The sequence below is a fragment of the Aulostomus chinensis genome, chromosome 16 (genome assembly GCF_037954235.1).
Source record: "Aulostomus chinensis isolate RoL2024-O1b breed Wild chromosome 16, RoL_Achi_v1.0, whole genome shotgun sequence".
Taxonomy (NCBI): Eukaryota; Metazoa; Chordata; class Actinopteri; order Syngnathiformes; family Aulostomidae; genus Aulostomus; species Aulostomus chinensis.
The window spans coordinates 9880109-9901487 of NC_141335.1; the positions used below are offsets into that span (position 1 = coordinate 9880109).

General features: G+C 43.4%; 1 protein-coding gene across 3 annotated transcripts in view; it reads left to right on the forward strand.

Annotated features, from left to right (window-relative positions):
• The first annotated feature begins 17450 nt into the window (after positions 1-17450).
• The window catches only part of LOC147247427 (cGMP-dependent protein kinase 1), a 94625-nt gene continuing 90696 nt past the window's right edge, over positions 17451-21379 (forward strand). Inside the window, exon 1 of one of the 3 annotated variants that reach the window (XM_086179745.1) lies at positions 17451-17836. In XM_086179745.1, the coding sequence (XP_086035871.1) occupies positions 17580-17836 (257 nt within the window). In that variant the 5' untranslated portion in view covers positions 17451-17579. Of the gene's footprint in view, positions 17837-20454; positions 21239-21379 lie in introns of those variants that run through there. The other 2 variants (XM_086179746.1, XM_086179744.1) reach the window with 2 other exon arrangements.

Consider the following 21379-nt stretch of genomic DNA (forward strand, 5'->3'; position numbering starts at 1 on the left):
TTCATGCATTTGTGACTATTTAAAAGGCAAAACCTTATTGAAGCGGGCGTTTCTTTAATCACCAGCAGACGGATCTCGTCGCTGATCGTGGAATTCTGCCACGATGGCCTCTGGGGATATGTAATAGACGTCCAAATAAAAAATACAGTAGATCATGATCTCAGTTGTTGATAAATGGTGTTTTCTGTGTTTGCTCATTGACACAATGAAATGGATTATGCTTTTGATGAAAAGAGATTTATATTTATGTTGAGCTGGTTTTTCAGCCCGCTGGAGAATTTGCTGGCAACCTGGACCGCCTGTGCTGGCCAGTGGAACCGATCTCCCACACAGTGTACAGTGGACGGAAAGAGGGGACCGCTGAGTCTTCTAGATTCAGCTGACTGCATCAAACAGACTGGAGCGACGCTCTCAAGGAAGCTTAACCTGTCTGGTAATATTATAATTAGGAAGTTGTACCGTCTCTGTTATGAAAGGGAGAGGTGGCGTGCTAATTTGAGAATTTGGGGTGTTACAACGATTCATGTCTTTCGTTGCCTTTTAACACGACTAGTATGTGAAACTGCAGCGTCTGCTGAGGCTTCCACGCTGCAGCCGGCACCAACCTGTTTTCCAATCTGGACTCTCCCGCCCATCGGTCCTTTTTTTTTTTCCTCCCTTCTTTTCCTTCCCCAAAACAGAACATTTCAGTTTCAATATGTGAAGATTTTGAAGACTGCACTATTGAGCAACCTTCCCTCCCTCAATAACACCAAGCCAAGAGAAACAACAGACCTGATTCATGGCTCCACAAGCAAATTCTCTTCTATTCTCAGTGGTGCTGTGGTGGTTCACTGTAATACCATACTTAGTCTGTAAAGATAATGCCGGCGAGCAAATGGAGTTTTGGCTATTAATGGATGGCTCAGAAAGTGAGTGCTATGAGAAAGACGGATTTGGGTAATAAAACTGCCACAGTGTGTACAATCATGGGCTGTTCTCCTTCCCTCCTGTGTTTCTACAAGAGATAGCTAATGGATAGAAAAGACACACATCAATATACATGCATGGGGTCCACTGGTTGCTTTTTAGTCCTTATGAGATTTTTAATAACCAATTTTCAGCCCGAGTTCCTTCCTGTATTCGTTTGTTCTGGGGTTTGGAGTCGTGTTGCATTGCATTTGAAGAAGAATACAACAGCTGATGTCAGAATAAAGGACACCTTCAACTGATTAAAGGGACCATTTGTAAGCTCCTGGATTAGCTAGCATCGCTCACATTATCTTGTCATCCTGACTTCTCAAAAGAAAATAAGTCACTACTTCATGTTTACTCTGACATCTCCCCAGACGTCTTGATTTACAGAGCACTTCAATGTTGAATCAATGCAGTACACAATGGTGTGATACCCATACTTCCTTAGAAATTGTGTATACGTACCACTGCAGACTACAACAGCTGCTAAAATTACTACTCCACTTGTGGCCTGAGCTCTTACTTCAGCGATTCTGTCTGAATTTTTTCAGTTCAACACGACTGAACTTTCATTTTGAGGCTGTGTTCAGTTTCAGTTGCAAACATTTGTTGAGCATGTAAAGGTGACTTGGATGTTAATGGGCGATGAGTATGAGAGTTTAAAAACTGACATTGTGGACAATTTTGCTGTTGATAGTTGTCGACCTTCATGAGCTTCAAACTAAAACAAATATAATAGGGTCTTCACCTGAAGTACCTTCAGGCTCAGGCCCTAAAAATCTAGCTGGTACTTTCTGACTTCCCTGGTCACTAAGAAATCATGCAGGGGGACAAAATGTCTTTGTGAGTCAATACGCAGAACAGTGAGTACTCGAAATGCAAATTACCATTTTTGTTTGAATTATCCCTTTAATGCTGTGTGACGTGATCATGATAGCCACCATGCATTTCAAAGGGAGGGGGTGAGGCGAGAGGTTGCAATCTGAAAAATCCCCGCGAGATGTCGCTAGATCCTACATACTGGTCTTTTAGAGTATGTGCTGTTTTAGCCTTCTTTCCTGTAACCACAGATCTACCGTAAATACATTCAAACCACGTTCTGTATCTCTTTTATAGCTGAATGCTTTTGAGATGTGATGAGTTCAGCACACAGACACACACACACACACACACACACACACACACACACACACAAATAAATTTCAGTCCAAATTTCTCTCAAGAGGACAGATAACCTCGGACCACTCCAGGCTCAGAACTAAAGTGGCTATTGCTCCTGAGGACTGCAACAGTTGAAACGATGACAGTTATTTTCATTACACACACCCCTTATCTATGTTGGTTAAGTGTAATGTCACCCACTCCAGGGCTTCACACACACACATCAAGTGGTCATGACATGCCCACACACACCACTAACCACTAAACGTTATCCTCCCCTCAGAGCTGGCTCATCTCTCAACAGTTGGCCCAATGCTCCCTGCAGCTTCTGACCACTTGAAATTGCATTGCAGTTTCAGTCCATTTAACACTGGAGAGGTGACTCAGTAACTGGCAGTCATATCAGCCAATATGACAAGGTGGTGATTTCCAGTGGTAGAGGTGACAACATGCCCAGAGGGTCCGATGATGGAGTCTGACCACGGCTCAGCTGTTACGACGGGTGATGGAATGTAACCTTGCGTCTTCTACCCGCTATAATCTTACAAGCTTTGGACAGAGTCTCTGGCGGCGTCCAGTGTGGCATACTGTGTGATGTAACAAGTCAAAAGTCAGCTCACGCCAACTGGGGAGACATACTCGTGGCTGATGGGAACAGTTTACTGTGCCATCTGTTGACAGCACATGCCACCACCACTGCCAGGACAGACATCAGTGTCTCCACCTTACCTGCACGGGAGGCTAATTTCAGTGGTGTAGTTTAGAAAAAAACAACAACAACAACAAAAACCCATCAATGTTGCAGAGGACAGCAAGCTGCTGGTGAACAGAGTGGGAGAGCAGTGTTCCATTTTGGATTTTATTATTTATTATGATTATTTCTTTGGTCACTTGGGGGCAACAAGTTGTAAACTCATGATGGTGTATTATTGCCTTCAAATCTGATGCGTTGAATGTGCTTGCAAACAATTTTTCTATTTGCACCTTCAGCAGACTAAAAACAGGTATTTTTTGGTGAAATCCTGCTTCCAGCTGTGCGATGACTGAATATTTGCTGTCTGAACTTCTGAAGGAAATATGTTGCTCTATTACTGTTAAGTTTTCCACTGTGTTTATCAGACAGCTGCTCCGTTTGTCTACAGTTTTGGACATAAAATGGGTTTATGTGAGAACAGCTGTCAGCTTATGTCCACAAGCAATGCCGGCGTAAAGTTATGGACCCAAACAGTTAGCTGATAAATGGAAAAACGCTTGTGTGGAGCGGTGATAGATATCTGCAAGCGTCATGTTTTAATATAAAGTAAACACTGATAGACTGGGCTCTTAAAGAAATGTTTGTGATATAAACAGTGATGTTTCTGGTTGTTTGAGGGTCATTTCTCATAATGAGACTTGAAGTTCAGACAGTAGACGGAGAAAGCAGAAACGCCACAGCAGCAGCAGCAGTTTTGTATTGTCCTTGGATGAGGTCAAATCCTGATGCCCGAAACAGGAAATGAGGCTTATTCTTTGTAAACTGTATGTATGTATTCCCTCATCATTAAAAAGCATTTCATTTTTAAAAACAATTCGGACCAAAATTGGCTATGAGAGTCCAACCAGCGGGGAATCTGCCACAGCGCTTGTGACGCTCCTCGGTTCGACCACTCGTGTGTTGCTGTCTCACTACAAATGGATCATTTTCAAACACCAAAATCCTTAAAAAGTCACTTCAAGAGAAAGAACGGTGGCGTTTTATCTGCGGGACTGTTTTAGACCATATAAAAGAGGAAGAAAGATCGTAATAAATACAGACTAAAAAGTTCGGATTGTTAACGTTGCAGATGTTACAGAACAAAGTGTGACGCACGCCTCCCCAGGGAGCCCCCGGAGGTGAAAGTATTTTAATAATTTGTTAATTTTGTGGGAAATGGGCTGCTTTTTTTCTTCAGAAACTAATAAATGAGTCAGATCAGATATTTTCATGCATTTTGCTGTCCTCTGAAATTTATAATTAACAGCAATATTAAGCTAGCGCGGCTAGATAGTCGACTATCTTTGATCAAATAACGAAAATTATCCCACTTATGTAGGCATCCAAAAACAAAAATACAAGGATAGCAAAAGGAAGGGGTGAAGTGAAGGGTTTACTGGAAGCTTTGTGTTCAAGACAACTCGCGAGTGTGGAAGAAAAACAAAGTCTGAGTCGGGAGAAATCGATTAAACGGCGGAAATTAGTGGTCGGGAACCCTGATTACTCCAATTGGCCATAACCTACATCAATCTAAGGCCCTTACCGTTGCAAGCCGATATATCTTTTTAACATTACATCCTTGTTCAAGCAAACAGTTTTCAGGTGTATGACCACCACCCACTGATAGAGAGCATGTGCCCTTTTTATGCTTTTTTTCCCCTTTTTTCTGAGGATTGCAGCAGCAAATGTCAGAAAGAATTCATCTGTGTCCTTGAGCAACAAGTATTGGTGCACCACCAGCTCCACAGGACCCTCAGGTGCAATTCAATGGAGTTCTATTTTGTCTGAATAGATAAACTATCTTTTAGGCATTTTTTTTCATTCAATCTGCGACCTTTCTGACTGGAGAGACCCTAATGTTGGATGTTATGCTTGTTCCATTTGGGGATTTTTTTTTTTTCTTTTCACTTAACAGTTTGGAACTCATCTTGATTACATTAAAAGCTGATTTATGTAGCTGAGCCTCTTGGGCATGTGAAAGTTACCGTTGTTTAAAAAAAATAAATAAATAAAAGTTCATACAGCAAATAATGGCGACGAGTTAAGAATAATATGTATGCGTGGCTACCGCTTCATGAGGCAAAAACGGAAATGCATCAGAGCCGAAATCGAACTAGATGATAAATGTGTCCGCAAAGCGGTGCTATTCGTCTTGACAAGCTCTTGGAAGGTCAGAGGGTTCTCATAATGGAGACCTACATGGCTGATTTACTGCAGCGCAGACAAATGAAGAGCGATCACGCCTGGAACATGAAGACTTGGAGTGTTTCCCAGCAGCCAAAGCCTGACTTTGAACCAGTTATCTGGAAGCGCTCCTTCAGGCTGAGTCATCCACCAGTTCTTTCGCAGTGGTGAACAACGATATGCTCTCATCCGGAAAACATGGTTACAGCAAATGTCTCTCTTGACTAAATGCATGAAGAGTTAAAGGTCCAAGCATTGATGTTAATATTACTACGTCTCTCGCACATCCATGAAAGCCAAGGCCTCTCTAATACCTATTACATTAGCTATAGCCTCCAGAGGCCTGTCCCGATATTCCTGTTCAGCTCCTCCGGCGCCATTTGATGTGGACTGGAAGTGAAGAGGCCATCGCTGGCTACTAGGCAACTGCAACATAAATTAGCAACAATGCAAAAAGGAAGATCTCAATCTCTATCACTATCAGTTTCATCTTTGTCATGCAAATATGGAAATTACAGTTGCACATACTCAACAGCGAGCCAGGCTCCTTCCTGCTCAAGGATGGTTTCTTGAATCAGACATCAAAGCAGATCGGTACATTCAGCAGCCAAAAGAAAATTAATTATTTATCACTCACTCAATCTTTTTTCAACAGGGTGACTTAGAAAAACACTTAAAATCGCACAGTGACTCACACCTAAAGGAGCTAAACAACTATAAAGAAGGAGACAAAAGCGAAAAGGTGGTGGATGTGGATGTGACTGAAAGACAAAGTGTGGGCATTTTTCACACGTTTACCCACCACAGGCTCAGAAGTGACAGCTGAGACAAGAACGACTAGCCCCCCCGCGCCCACCCCCCCCCCCCCCACACACACACACACGGACAAATGTCTATCAAAGCCTTTTGTTTTCAGCTTTAATCTGTGTCCTCCTCAATATCTTTTGTGCATTACCTCATCTCTTTCCTTTGAGTTGCGTGCTGCTATTATTCTCCATCGAAAAACAAAAACCACATCTGGCAATTAATCCTTTGTTTCTATTTGTTTAAGCATTTCTCGCCAGCGCTCACTAACTGGTCCCGTAAGTCCTCTCTCAAACTACTTTTACAGCACTTTTCAATTCCAGTGACTGTAAATGGATTCCCAATGAGTGTGTGTGTGTGTGTGTGTGTGTGGGGGGGGGTGTTACCCTCGTGTAGTAGCAGCATGTCGTTGTTGACATGCTGCAGGTGGCGGCCTGTTGAATGTCCAGCTGAGCCAGGAATGCGGAGGCCCTCTGGGCGCAAAGCAGCAGCCAGGATCAATGGCAGCAGAGGCTTCTCATGAGGAGCTCCTGCTCGTATTGTTAGTATGTTAAAGGTGAGACCAATCTTGAGCATGTACAGTCAACATCGCCAGAGTAGAACAACTAAGCGGAGAGTTTAGCTACATTAAAGGGGATCAGCATAATAGCAGAAGGCTGAAAACATCTGAGGACCCTTCCTAGCTGAGACCCTGGGGCGGGGTGGGGGGGTGGGGGTACTACTGATCTTACTGCTGTCCCTCTGTCTGCCTGCGTCTATCTTTAGCTATGCTGGCTTTTATGAGCCAGAAGAAGTGAGGGCGTGCTGCAGCGGTCTTATCAGGCTCTAGACTTTTGGAGTGAGCGGCCTCCGCCATGACTTTCCACTACTTCCTGCCACAGCTTGCTTCGTGTGCCGGAACCCCCGCTGAGATAGGCATGTGCCAGAGGAATCCAGCGTTGCTACTGACTTGTGTTAACATCTCCACACGCTAATCTAAACATAATGCAGGGGGGGTTATGATGCAATGCTCTGGTAATAAGAGGAGACGCCTGCTTAAGAAAATCAGGGCTGGATTACAGAATATTCCCAGAATACTCACGGAGCTTTGACTGGATTCAGGAAAATTGTCAATATTGCGCAGGGCCAAAGGAGCAGACAAAACCTTAATCCCACTGAGGAGGTATGAGGCTCTTTCCTACGGATCCATTGGTCAGAATCTCAGCACGCCTCATTCCTGATTTACAGAATATGATGGAATAAAATTCAGGTAAACTTTTTCACTTGTGCTAAAATTAATATTGAAATTTAAAAGTTTCTCCGAGAATGTGATGAGGGCTGAGTCTCTTGGGACTGAGCTGATATGACGCCTTAAACACACACGTGCACATAAAATGATGATCCTCCATTTCCCTTGTAGTTATGAATATTTACTGATATACATTACAAATGTTATTTATTCCAGTATTCTGTTGGTTCTGTATGGTTTAATAAAGATCCCAAATTTCTTCCACTTCCTTTACCTCACTCTCTGCCTCTCCTGTCCTGGGCTGCGTCCAAATTGCCAAGTAGCAACCTACGTCCTACTGCTACGATCTACCGCTACAGCCTACTCCTACAACCTAAATACGGCGGTACCGTTCGGACACCCTAGAAAATTGGTGGTGAAGCACGACCTCTGCAGAGCACAGATACCACAAATAGGTAGACAGCGCCAATGAAAGCCCCACCTGCTGGCCTAAATGTTGTACTGCACTCCACTCTGAGCCCACCTTTCATTCATTCTCTATTATTAAGCACATTAACTCACCTGTAAAGGTGGGTTCACACCATGTCGCGTTTGGTGTGAACGCACCTTTAGTCATCAACAGCGACTATAAATGTTGGTGTTGCATAAGAATGGGAGACTGTTGGTGGCGCAAACTTGGCTTGTGCGTCCACATGTTTTTAGGGGACGAGGAAGAAGTCCGTGGTGCACTGTGGGCCGTAGGTAGCTCCGTAGGATGCACCTGAACCGACCTACAATGTGGGCGTGTTTAGGCTGGAATTTAGGTTGCGAAGTAGGTCGCTACTCGCGCCAGTTGTGGTTTCAGACAGCCTACGACCTATGATCCGACCTACTTAGCAAGTCGGACGCAGCGCTGGTCTCTGGCTCTTGTTTTCACCCTTTTCACCCCTCGTTATCCTAACTGAGTTCACCTGATGACTCCCTTCCATTCACTCTCTCACTTTTAAGCATGGCTGCAACTTCGGTGAGAGTTTATTTTACTCTTCAGTTCTTTATCCCGCCTTTATGTCAATTAATTTAAGAACATTTGATTTGTACTTTGAGATAAGACACGGATTATGTTTAAGTTTGTGTTACTTTGCAGTGTTCTGGGTGGCAATGACGACCCCTGATATCTGATTTGCCAACCTTTGCCCCTCCAGCCCAACCCCACCAAACCGAATCTGCTATCGCTGATGTGCTTTTTGCATTTCATTTTATGAGAATCTCATCATTTGCCACCTTTTCTTCTTTTAAAGCATGAGCTAGATTAGGCAATTTTCAAAACCATTAGAGCCACTTTTCATCACTTTGAGCTGGAAAAACTACCACTGGCCATGCACACATATAATATAATCTCATTATTTACAGAGTGTAATTTAAACAAGTCAACCTTAAATGAAACCTTTTGGAATGTTTCTTCTTACAGCAGCAGTTTTATTTCAGAACCTCCCTTTGTTATATTTTCCCTCCTTATAACTGCCATTCACCAGAAGCCCAGAAATGGCAAAGATGTCTCGTGAAAGCTTTACTAGAACTGATATTTCTTTTTAAGAGACGCTTCAAAAAAACAAAACAAAACCCAAATTCTAGGAATTTCATCAAAGCTTGGTGTATACTGTCCCGTGTTTCCTAGCCTTTCAAAGAAGCCTGACGTATAGCCTCCATATGGTGTGCACCCGGAGAGGAATGTGCTTCCATTAAACGCATTCCTCGCAAACAGCCTGATAACGGCGTGCTAGTAGGCTGCAGCTCGCCACTGATGTGACTCAACACTCAGGTGTGTTTACAGCTTATTAAGCAAGAAGAGGAGGCAGACTTAACACACGGAGCAGCATCTGCTCCGAGCACAGAGAAAAAGTCGGAGCCGCTCATCCTCTCAGGCGGTTATTCAGCTAAAACGTGTCAGAGGTGGTGACCTTTTCAAACACATGCTTACAATCGGAGAGGGGAAAATAAAAAGAGGCAGAGGTGGTGAAAGTGAGACAGTGTGTGAGTGTGTGTGCGCAGTGGAGAGGCTTGAGACATCAACAGGGTCATTTCATTTCACACAGCAACATCAATTACTTCCCCATCTTTACCAGCATATTGGTTTGTTGCTTTAATGCTGCAAAGCCAGCTGGGGAGGAAAGACGGTTATTTGTTGTTTCATAGCCTTGGAGGTGATAGATTCTTCACCCCTTGCACAACACATCTTTCTTCATTCAGCCTCGGTCCATCACTTCAGATGGATATTGATGACGGATTCTATATCACAGATGTGGCCGCAGATTGAGAAAATGTGACAAATGCACTTCTAATGGGCTAAAATCAACAAATATTCACATCAAAAGACTATAAAATCTCCACACTGTTTTATTTACTGAGGTCATCGCCTCACATGGAAACAATCTGTGCCACTGCTCTCCAAATCATCACATGCCTCAGTTCGGTTTAAAATAAACACATACAGGCATAAAAGATAAACAGAAAAATTCTTCCGTAATGACAACATCACAACTATTTTGTCTCTGCGCCATGATGGTACAGTGGCAAGCAGCTCGGGAGCAGCATGAAAGAAGACACCTTGGATTTACTGGAAGAGGAGAAAAATAATCCAAGCACAGCTCTCAGGCAAACTAGCATGGTAAAGAGCTTTTTTTTTTTTTTTTGGTTCTCCTCTTGTAACAGTTTCTCCCTGCGTTTCGATTGAAATGACAACACCGTGAGAACAGTTTATTTAGCCTTGACCAGAAAACATCTAACGACGATGCCAAACTTAACTCCTCGCCAAGGCTCGTTTGATTGTTGACGTAAAACCTATTGTGTGTCGGACACTGCGATTTATACTTCCTAAATAGTTATTCTGATCTGAGGTTTGGTCGATGAAAGACTCTAAAACCAAGCGCTGTCAAGAGGTCGTGGGGCAACCAAATAAAACACATGCAATTGAAGAGAGAGACTTCATTAGGTTGAAAACATGCTGCAAGCTGCAGAGAAGGTTAATGCTACACAGGGGTAACCTTTTTGAGTAATGTGCATGTAATTAATATGTAATAAGGCCTCTTTTAGGCCTTTTGACAGGAGTATGTGTAAATAAGACAATATGCACATTATAGCATCACAAATACTTTCAACGCATGATTAAAGGACATACGAGCAAATAAAAATATGTCGTTTCACTTAAAGTTTTGTTGCTTTATTAAGATGAATTCATATTTACCTACGAGTGCATGAGCGGTTAACCAAGCAGCTACCGGCTCCAAAGCAAGATCAGAGTCTTATTTATGTTAATAAAAAACATACGCACTCGTGAATTAAATGCCTAAGATTTTAATGCTAGCATTTCAATTGTATTTTTGAGTGGTTCCAATGTGATTTAAAAAAAAAAAAAGTACATCTGCTTTCACAAATAATTGATGTTTTGTGCATTTCTGAGGCTTTCTCTTTCTCATAGAAACTTATTTGTGGTCACTTGTTAAACAAAACAAAACAAAACAAAACCCCCCAAACAACTGCAACGTGAACGTTAACTGTTAATGCACGGACAGTAAATGATTTACGAACATTTTATGAGCCTTTAAGCAGTACTGCTCTTGCTTTTTATCTAGAAAATGCAAAAAGATGACTTGACTGTTCATAAATGTGTGATAAATGATTTATTTACCATTTATTAACCACTGCTTTTCGTTAGACCCTGAAGAGTCAAAGGCTTTATTAAACAATAATAAGTGCATAGTCGATTATGAATACACATGCAACAAAATGTGTGTAAACTTTAATAAAGCAAATAAAAGACTCCAAATCATTATTTCACAAATTATTTAAGTTAGTCTTGTGTTTCATAACCGAGCAAGAAGTGTGTGTGTGTGTGTGTGTGTGTGTGTGTGTGTGTGTTGCTAAGGCGAACATGTCTTATTAATACAAAATAAGCATCTTTTAAACCCTTATCATCTCATAATTGCTGCTTATTACAAGAACTTTGATGGAACGTGTTACTTCGAGGGCATCTGGCTGACTATGTCGGAAGTAAAAAAAAAAAAACCCAAAAGTTGAAACAAGTGAATAAAGACTTTAATAAATTATCCCCTGGAAGGTTTAAATCGTCGCTGACTCACATGAGCACATTAGAAAAAAGAGTAAAGAGAGAAGTTCACACTCTTACTACCTCACTTCAGTTGCAGCCTGAAGTGAATATCAGACGTTCACACTTGTGTCAAGCAATTAGCAGGTCTAAAATAAAATAAATGAAGGTAAACTTATTTTCCAGCTCTTCTCTTAGCTAGATAACATCTGCGGCACATCTGCGGCTGTATTGTCAGTATTCGTCATGTGATGCTGCACGTGAATCGTCACACGTGTTCCCCCATTATTGAATGTTATCAAATTGTCGAACATGTTTCCCACGTTGGCTCGAGCATCTGCGCGTCTTGATAATTAGCCGGGGTTGGAGCTCTCAAACCGCTCCTCATGTGTTTCACACTATTAAGAGTGTTAGTCAGCCTGCACACCTGGAAGATGATAGGAATGCAGCATTCCAACCGCTGACCTCTGACCTTCTTTTCACCTCACATCTCCACTTAGCTGTAAATCCAGAGGCAGTGCTCATTCTCACACGTTCACCTTCGCAATATTCCCTCACCGTCTGACTGTCTACCTGATGGCATTCTTACATCTGATTAAATTCCTGTTTCCCGTCTCTCCCGTCTACTGCCATCAAATACGGACTGGAAAAAAAGGACACAATGTTCTAATATTAATTGCCAAAGATTGCGAGACTGTTTTTAAAGCTTTAAGAGGAACTTCCTGAGGGGAAAAAAAAAATCCTGCTTAGAACATTGCTTTGTAATATTCTCATAAAGTTCTAACTCAGCTGTGACTTGACTGATTGAGAATTTTCAGAGAAGGATTCATTGATAGATTGATCAGTAATTAAAAGAAGTGTCTACCATATCCCCACCTATCTGATTTTGAGCGTGCTCTTTCAGGGAACTAGGAAGGAAGTATCATGATTGTGTTTGCTAAGTCAATTTCCTGAGCTCTACTTCCATCCATCTCCAGCGCGAGGTCAGCGATCAATCTGCAACTCTGGATACGATATCAGGTTACAGTCTGAGATGTGATGTGAAGTGTACTACTACTGCTGCTGGATTTAGCCATTTACAGAACTGGAGAGGATCAGAAATAGAATGCCCCCCCCCCCCCCCCAGGCTAAAATATGTCTCCTTTCCCCGGTCCCATAATTTCCCCACCTCGCCTCTCCTGGGGCAGGAGGCCTGGGCAAGCCGGGGACGTCTCACTGGGACCAGACATCAGAAGCAAAGTCAGATACAGTATCAAAGACATGAGGGGGTGAAGGAGAAGCTTCTCCAGGGACGTAGGAACATACCTCTCCAACATTGCTTTTACAGTAATCCCCTCTAATGTTTCCATACGAGCTACTGGCATGATGATGTCTGCAGGGATTTTAGCTTTCTGAATGGTTACATAAATCTTCGTATGCAAGCGTGGGCGATAATTATGTGCAAGCATATGTCTGGGTATACCCAAGATACCTCACTCTATGTCGTCCTTGCTTGTGAGAGTGTATTACAGGAAAACAATGACTAATGCCTGCCCTCCTCTCTTCCGTAAGTTGATCTGTCCCCGTGGCGATGGAGAGGGCGCCGGCATTTCTCTGACACACTGCAAAGACAACACATGACGCCTTTATTACAGACGAGAGAGTCAGCGACAGCCATGAGCAGCTGCTTCCATGCAGTCTATCTCTGGGTACCGTGAGGTTAAATCCATTACCTGACCCATGTAGCACTCAGACAACAAAAACTGGTAGCACAGCATTTTTTTCTCTGAGCAAACAGTATCCTAGGACAGAGGTTTAATAAAGACATGCTCACATGTCTTTTTAGTCCAAGTCCAAGCCAAGGTTTACACCTCATTTGCACATACAGATGTCTGTGATTTTATTTCCCGAATCCCTGGATTGTGCTGGAAACATCCGCTGAGCAGCCCTGGGTGAGAGGCTAATTGTGTTTCGTTTAGGACATACAGAAATGTAATATATCTGCATGGAACACTTTGCATGGTGTTGGCACTTTAGAGATAGCTGCAGAGAAAGCTAAAGTCTGCTATGAGATTAAACTCGGTGGGAATCTTTTTTTTTTTCAACATACTTCGGGCAAATACCAGACTGAAAAATAAACAGGAGGAGGAGAAAACACATGGGACGTCATTAAGAATGAATGGATTTCCAAACAAATATACCTAGAAACTAGGAGTCACACTCATCTTTTTAAAAATATTTAGCAATCAATTAATATCTAGTAACATTAAACTGACTTAGCTGATGCACAAGAGCAAATATTGAGAATGTCTGCTAATCTCAACTTTAACTTTCACATTGTCGATTGACTTCGGATCCGTTCTCAGTGCTTGGTAACGTTTGACACAGGCGACCAAGTGTCTTTTATTTTTGAAACCACAAACGTTGCATTCAGAATTTGTTTTTATTTGTGTTTTGCATGAAAATTTTGCCAAGATGTGTGATGTTTCGCTAAAGTATCTCGACGTTTATCTCGTCAGACCGCCGCGCGCGCAAAAAAAAAAATTGAGCCCAAAAGCCAGAATTAGACTGAGAATTATCAAGGACCTCATGGTATGATACACATACGTGGGCACCATGTTTTCATAATTAATTGATATATGATACAATACTGCGATAGTTTACTTCATTTACAGAAAATGAAAATTGAGCTGAAAATACAACTTTTTATACCAGCTGTTTGTCTAACAACCTGTACGTCACATTATGTTGATAACTTTAATGTGGAAATTGAGTCCAAACGATTCGATTTTTTATGTGGAGAGCTTGTAGCCGCGGCGTCTGTGCGCGCCGGCATCTTGGTTCATCAATCAAATCAAATAAATAAATTTTATACTCTCCCATTTATCAGAACAATATTTGGTAACTGGGACAGTTGTACTTTGTTGCGTGACGCATTAAATGTCGCATGGGTCACAATTTTATCAGAATATGATGACGTACATTTAAGTATCCATTTTAATGCACCTGGCTTAAGTCTCAGTCAAGGCTTAAGTGTGGTCCACTTAAGTGCAACTCCGGTCCAAGTCTCAGGGTCCACTTTTTTATGTGGAACTGATTTTCCCGTGGTGTGTAGAAAACATGTGCATTGGTAATAATGACACAAGATCAAACAGTGCTAATATTCCGTTTCTTTTTATCCAAATGCATGAATGCCCTTTCCTCAACGAGGATGTCAACAGTGTCTTTTCAGTTGCAGCCATATTCTCTGTGGACATGGACAGGGTCACGGGAGGGGACACTTAATTTACTACTGTCATTATGGGCGCGCTGTCTGCTGCATACATAATTAATTGATCGCAGTTTTTTTCCACAATGATAAGTCCTCAACTTGTCTTTGAATGCTGGTTGCGCTCACAATCACTGGTGCAACGTGCGACTGTTAGTGAGGCGCATCAGATGTGGCTCAACATGGTTAGAGGTGCCAGGCAATCTAATAAGTCTCGGGGCAATTATCAAGCAAAGGCAAAATGGGATATCTCCACATGGGAGATGAGGATTTACAAGCTGTTATCATGGTAACTCTTTTCTTCCATGAACCTGCACGGACATGCCAGATAATGTGTAATAAAAGTCAGTAAATAAAACTGTATGGCCAAGATTTCCAGCAACGAGCGTTCATCTCCAGCCCGGTAAAGTGGCACGTGGCGTATAGTGGTAGACAAGGGTGAGATATGTTAAACTACACCAGCAAAGGGAAAATCTGTTCAGTCTATTTTTAACTCAGAATCTTAATGAAACATCCCCCAAGCGCACATGAGCTTCTTTCATTCCCTCTATGAATTCATTGAGTTGAAACAGATTTAGGCAGTAGAATGAAAAATGGAGCATAGAAATGACTTACTGGGATTGGAGATTAATATTAGAGGCAGAGAAGTAATGATGTATTGCTGAACTCTTTTCAGTCCATACAGCACATAGAGGGTGAATGCGATGGGCACCGGGACCAGTACAGGTAATTACTGCTTACTGCTAATCACAGAGATAACGCACTCCAAATCAGTTGTGTAATTAGCTTTACTTTATGTCCGATGTACACAACTGAATTATCTATTTTATCCTGCTTCTGAGAAAAACCTCACATTTTTGAATTACGGTAGCCTTTGTTTATGTACACTAGTTTGTTTAGAAATGGTTTTATATCCAATTTCAGTGAGTAAACTTTCACAGAGTCCAAAATTAACCCAACATTTGCAACTCTGTACTCACAATACAGGGAATTTCATGAAGAAGACTATATAGGGAGCTCATCTACCAAATATAAACAGAGTGTCCACTGTATTTCTGCCAGCCAACACAGTGCATGATGGGATATCATGCTTGGTTCGTGACCATCAGCTGCACGCTTCTTATCCCATAGCATTGTGGGATACAGTAGTTGGAGTTAATTATATTGGGCATTTGTATATCTTTAGGCATTCAGGCACTGAGCACACACCAAACATGCAGTACTAACACTGGACACACATCAAACATGCAGTACTAACACTGGACACACATCAAACACGTAGTATTAACACTGGACACACATCAAACATGCAGTATTAACAATGGATACACACCAAACATGCAGTACTAACACTGGACACTCATCAAACATGTAGTATTAACAATGGACACACACCAAACATGCAGTACTAACACTGGACACACATCAAACACGTAGTATTAACACTGGACACACATCAAACATGCAGTATTAACAATGGATACACACCAAACATGCAGTACTAACACTGGACACTCATCAAACATGTAGTATTAACACTGGACACACATCAACCATGCAGTACTAACACTGGACACTCATCAAACATGCAGTATTAACAATGGATACACACCAAACATGCAGTACTAACACTGGACACACATCAAACATGCAGTATTAACAATGGACACACACCAAACATGCAGTACTAACACTGGACACACATCAAAAATGCAGTATTAACACTGGACACACATCAAACATGCAGTATTAACAATGGACACACAGCAAACATATAGTACTAACACTGGACACACATCAAACATGCAGTATTAACACTGGACACACAGCAAACCTGTAGTACTAACACTGGACACACAGCAAACATGCGTTTTTAACACTGGACACACAGCAAAATGCAGTATTACCACTGGTCACACACATCAAACATGTAGTACTAACAATGGACACATAGCAAACATACATCACTAACACTGGTCACACACTAAACATGCAGTACAAACAGTGGGCACACACAAAACCTGAGGTACCAACACTGGACACAGCAAACATGCAGTACTAACAATGGACACAGTGCCAACATGGAGTAATCACACTTGGCACACAGCAAACATGCAGTATTAACAATGGACACACATCAAACATGCAGTATTAACAATGGACACACATCAAACATGCAGTACTAACACTTGGCACAGGGCAAACATGCAGGACTAACACTGGACACACACCAAACATGGAGTAATCACAGTGAACACACACCAAACATACCAGTACTGTTCACACACACCAGACAAACAAGGACACACACCCCCAACATAATATCACTGTGCACACTTTACTTTGGTTACCACAGTATACATTCTTACATCATGTTACTACAGGCCTCTATATTTACTTTTTTTTTTTTTTTAATTTATCATGTAATGTTGCCGTGAACCTCATAAGTCAATTACTGGCAATGATGATTGTTCTGTTAATTGCGAACAACATGAACTTTTACAGATATTTAAAGGTGCAGTCGTGATTAACACACGCATCTTAAAGATATTCATCTCATACACACACGCGTGGCTGGTATATAAAGGCTATTGCCCTATAAGGAAATTACTTTCACCTCGCTAACGTGTGCCATTACATATCAAATATGAGCAGAGCCAACAAGCAGTTTAACTCGGTCCTTCATGTCGGGGAGGCGGTGTGGATGTTAAACATCAGCCCTGTAGCTCGAGAGGGGGCTCGGGGATTGTGCAGCTTAGATGATAAACAAATATTTGAGAGAGCGCTGGGTGTCCTCTGTGGTTGTGGTGGTGTGTTTGCAGTGTGAGAGGCGGTGAACTACCGACAGGAGTTGGCTCGGCTCTTAAGAGTCCAGTTGGACGGCCTGCCTTCGCCCTCGCCAGGAAGAGCTGCTGTAATTGGTTTCTCAATGAAAGATCAGCAGCAGCTCCCCGGAGGCTCGCTGGACCACAGTGGCGCAACGCTGCTCCATCAATCGTCCGTTCCCCGGCTTTAAACACCGCTTCGCTCTCCTCTTTACCGATATAAACAAGCGGACCGTGAAGGGGACTCTCGGAGCATCACCACTCCCCGCGTGTTTTAGAGAGGATTTCACAACCTGTGCGAGCTCTGGGAGTAAATCATCCGTGTTCGTGTTATCGCGGCAAAGTTTAACGCAGATCTGAACATGAGTGACCTGGAGGACGACTTTGCGAAGATCTTGCTTTTGAAGGAGGAGAGGATACGGGACCTGGAGAGGCGGCTGGCGAACAGGGAAGACGAGATTCAAGAACTGAAGAGAAAATTGCACAAATGTCAGTCTGTGCTGCCCAGCGCTCAACTTATCGGACCGAGGACCCGCAGGGCTCAGGGCATCTCTGCGGAGCCTCAGACGCACCAGGACCTGTCAAGGCAGGCTTTTCGGAAATATGCCAAGTCTGACTGGTAAGATTTCATCTCTCTTACGCACATGTGTCATTTTTTTTAGGGGGGGGGGGGTATCGAGAGAAACGTGAATGAAATCCATTAAAGGAACTTCTAGGCGCGCACACACTTATCTCACTTCCTCGCTGTCCTACATCTTAAACCTTTTCTGGTTATTTTACTACATTTTCCTTGTAACGCTGACATGTTTGTCATGAATGGACCTGCACTTCCATTCTTGGGGCCGATGACGCAGCTTCAGAGAGAGGTCCTAATTGATCAGATCCATCATGGCAGTCCCACAGGACCCGGGCAGGAGGAAGTGCGATGCATTATTGGCTTTTAGTAGCTAGACGCTGAGGACCCGAAGTGCATGTCTGAGGATATTTAATACTCCATTAGAAAGCGCTGTGTTTGACCATATGCTGCCTTCATCACCTTTAGGTGCTGGTTTTAGGTTCACAGTATTTGTCCTTAATCTGAAGGTTTAATAATAAGCCCGATAACACAGTAAACACTGCAAAAAACTTTGACACAATCTTCATCTTTTTTTTTCTTTGTTTCTTTTTCTATCACCAGAATCCCACTGGCACTGATTATGTGAATATTAATCACACACACACACACACACACACACACACACACACACACACACACACACACACACAAGCGCATATCACCCTGTTTACTCAATTTAGATGTAGTTTCTAATCTTCATTTTTTATTGTCAATAACCTACACACAAGTTTGGCTTTTGTTTGCGCCGGTGAATTGAATATTTGTGTCTTCAGAAAACATGACAACGCTACGGAAAATAATCATAAAGAAAGGGTTTCAGAGCGATTCGGATATAATGACTAACAAGCTGTATACAAGACAGAACTACAAGCATCCATTGTCAGTTTCATTCTAAAAACTCAATGGCGGTCTTGAATGAACCTCCAGAAAGCGTAATTGCATGTGTCTCTTTCAGTGAAACTGACGTAAACATTTGTGAAAGGGATGACGTGTTGCCTCTCGCTCTTTCTCGGAGGGCGTTCACCTGTGCCAGTATACCGCAGGGTCCGAGACAGCGTGACCCCCCCACCCCCACCCCGACCGGCCCGCCCCCCTTAGAGTCATGGACATGGCACCAGCTGGCGGCCCGTCCCACTCATCGGATTACTGCACCATGGAGCAACAGATCCTGTTTCTATTGATCTGCATAGGAAAAGGGCTGAGTTGGGTGGTTAGAGAGGTGAAATTTAAAGCCCAGAGGTGCTTTGAAGGACAGTAGGGTGGGAGGGTGGGCGGCTTTGATGATGAGAGGATGCAGGGATGCGATAGAAACCAGAGAGAGCTGGACCTTGAATGTCTGGTCACCTGCAGAGAGAAAGTTTGCTGCCACTCTGCCATTGTGTGCTCTCTTTGACGGAGAGGAAGGAAATGAGCTGTTTTATAATTAGCCGGGAGGAAAAAAGGACGGCCTTGGATGAGTGAGGAACACACAGAGACACCGTTACTCTCACAAAACAACTATTGTTTGATGAATAGATGCTGCTTCATCCCATGAAGAGCTTCTGTGCTTGTGTGACATCTGAAATCCCCTTTTAGTTCCACGAAAGTTCAGACACCGAGATTAAAATCTCCAGCCAGAACTTTTATTGCGCATTTATTTGAATCAAATCTCTCGTAAAGTCAGGGATTATATTTACGTGAACAAGTTGTACGTCATCATATGCACCTCACACACGTTTCGCATCCACAAATTCAGCAGCCCAGCATGCTTGGAGGCCAGAGACGTGTCACTTTGTTGTTTTCCTGAGTTGATCCCTTCAAAAACCACTAGAGGGCAGCTGTGGCCTGTTATTGTGCATTCTGTCTGTTTGGGTTGTTTAGATGCAGGGAATCACGCAGCATCGTAAAGCATATCATCATCATCATGATCAACATCATCATCACAGCAAAAGGAAATCATACACTCCGCGTTTTAGTCTCTCTCTCTCTCTCTCTCTCTCTCTCTCTCTCTCTCTCAGCACAGCTATTTCTGTTTTAGCCACTCTTGATCCTCTCAGATTGTCCTTGGCAGTTCACCCTCCTCTGAATTTGTCCAGCTAGAAAGCGCATAAGGCCAAAAGCTGAGCTTCAGATAACTTGGGATAATGTGGACAGACACCGGTGGCGCTCAGGGTCCACACACACACACGCACACACACACACACGCACACACACACACACACACACAGGCACGAACCAGATTGGATGGAGGAATGTGATGTGCTGTGGAAGAGTCATGATCCACAGCAGCTCCCTGGATGACTGCGTGTCTTCGGGGAAAATGAATAGATTCAGAGAAGGCGGAGTTCTTCTTCTATCTCTCGTATAAAGACAACACTTTAAAACAAACTCTGATATTTATTTATAAACCCAAGTTCATTAAGTTTCCATCAAGCTTCAACTTCCATTAAGGCTCCGTTGCTCATCTATTTGTAACTCGGCAGCCTCAGGGCGAGCAACTGAATGATGACACGCTGGTTCTCAGAGCAGTGACTTTCTCACGGAGTCCATTATTCATGCGAGACGAGCGCAGTCCTCTCCTCCTCCGGAGTGGCGGGCTGCTGCTGCTGCTGCTGCACCGTGCCACGGATTCCTGTAGGCGCCCTTCTCGCCATGCGCTCTCTGCGGGTCGCAGCCTGACGCACTCGCAGAGGACGGTCCTTCGCTGTCACACCACCACCGGGGGGAGGGGGCGAGAGAGAGAGCGCGCGCGCGCGCGCGCGAGAGAGAGAGAGAGAGAGAGAGAGAGAGAGAGAGAGAGAGAGAGAGAGCAAACTTTGTGTGTTTGTGGATGAAACGCTTCATGAGCTCACCTTGGGAATCGCGGGATCCACCGGACATACCATCGCCGAAATTCCCCCAAATCCGCGTGTGACCGGGAGGAGGAATCCCCCCCCCCCACACACACACACACCGTACCCCCCTCCTCCTCCACAGGAGAGACGGGGGCTGCATCCTCCCAGTCTGTTGATGCCGGATAAAGTTTATGAGCGGCGTGGCAGAGGAGAGAAGATAAAGACTTCAGCTTGCACACCCTTCGATAAACTTTAGAAGGAAGTCGCCTGTGGAGCCTCCGGCTGAAATGGGCACCTTGCGTGACCTCCAGTACGCGCTCCAGGAGAAGATCGAGGAGCTGCGCCAGAGGGACGCGCTCATCGACGAACTCGAGCTGGAGCTCGACCAGAAAGACGAGCTTATACAGAGACTACAGAACGAACTGGATAAATACCGATCCGTTATTAAACCGGCAACCCAGCAGGTCCACAAGCAGAATGAGCTGCACGAGCAGCAGCGGACCAAGAGGCAGGCGATCTCCGCTGAACCCACCGCCTTCGACATCCAGGATCTTAGCCATGTCACTCTACCTTTCTACCCCAAAAGCCCGCAGTAGGTGTCTTGAATTATCACCGAGATGAATATTCACAATCAGTTTTGATGTTTAGCTTCGGCTTTTGCACTAAAGTGTGAGTTCATTCACCTTTAATCACCTCTTTGATTGTTGCGCGTAATGTGATGTGGCGCAGCAGG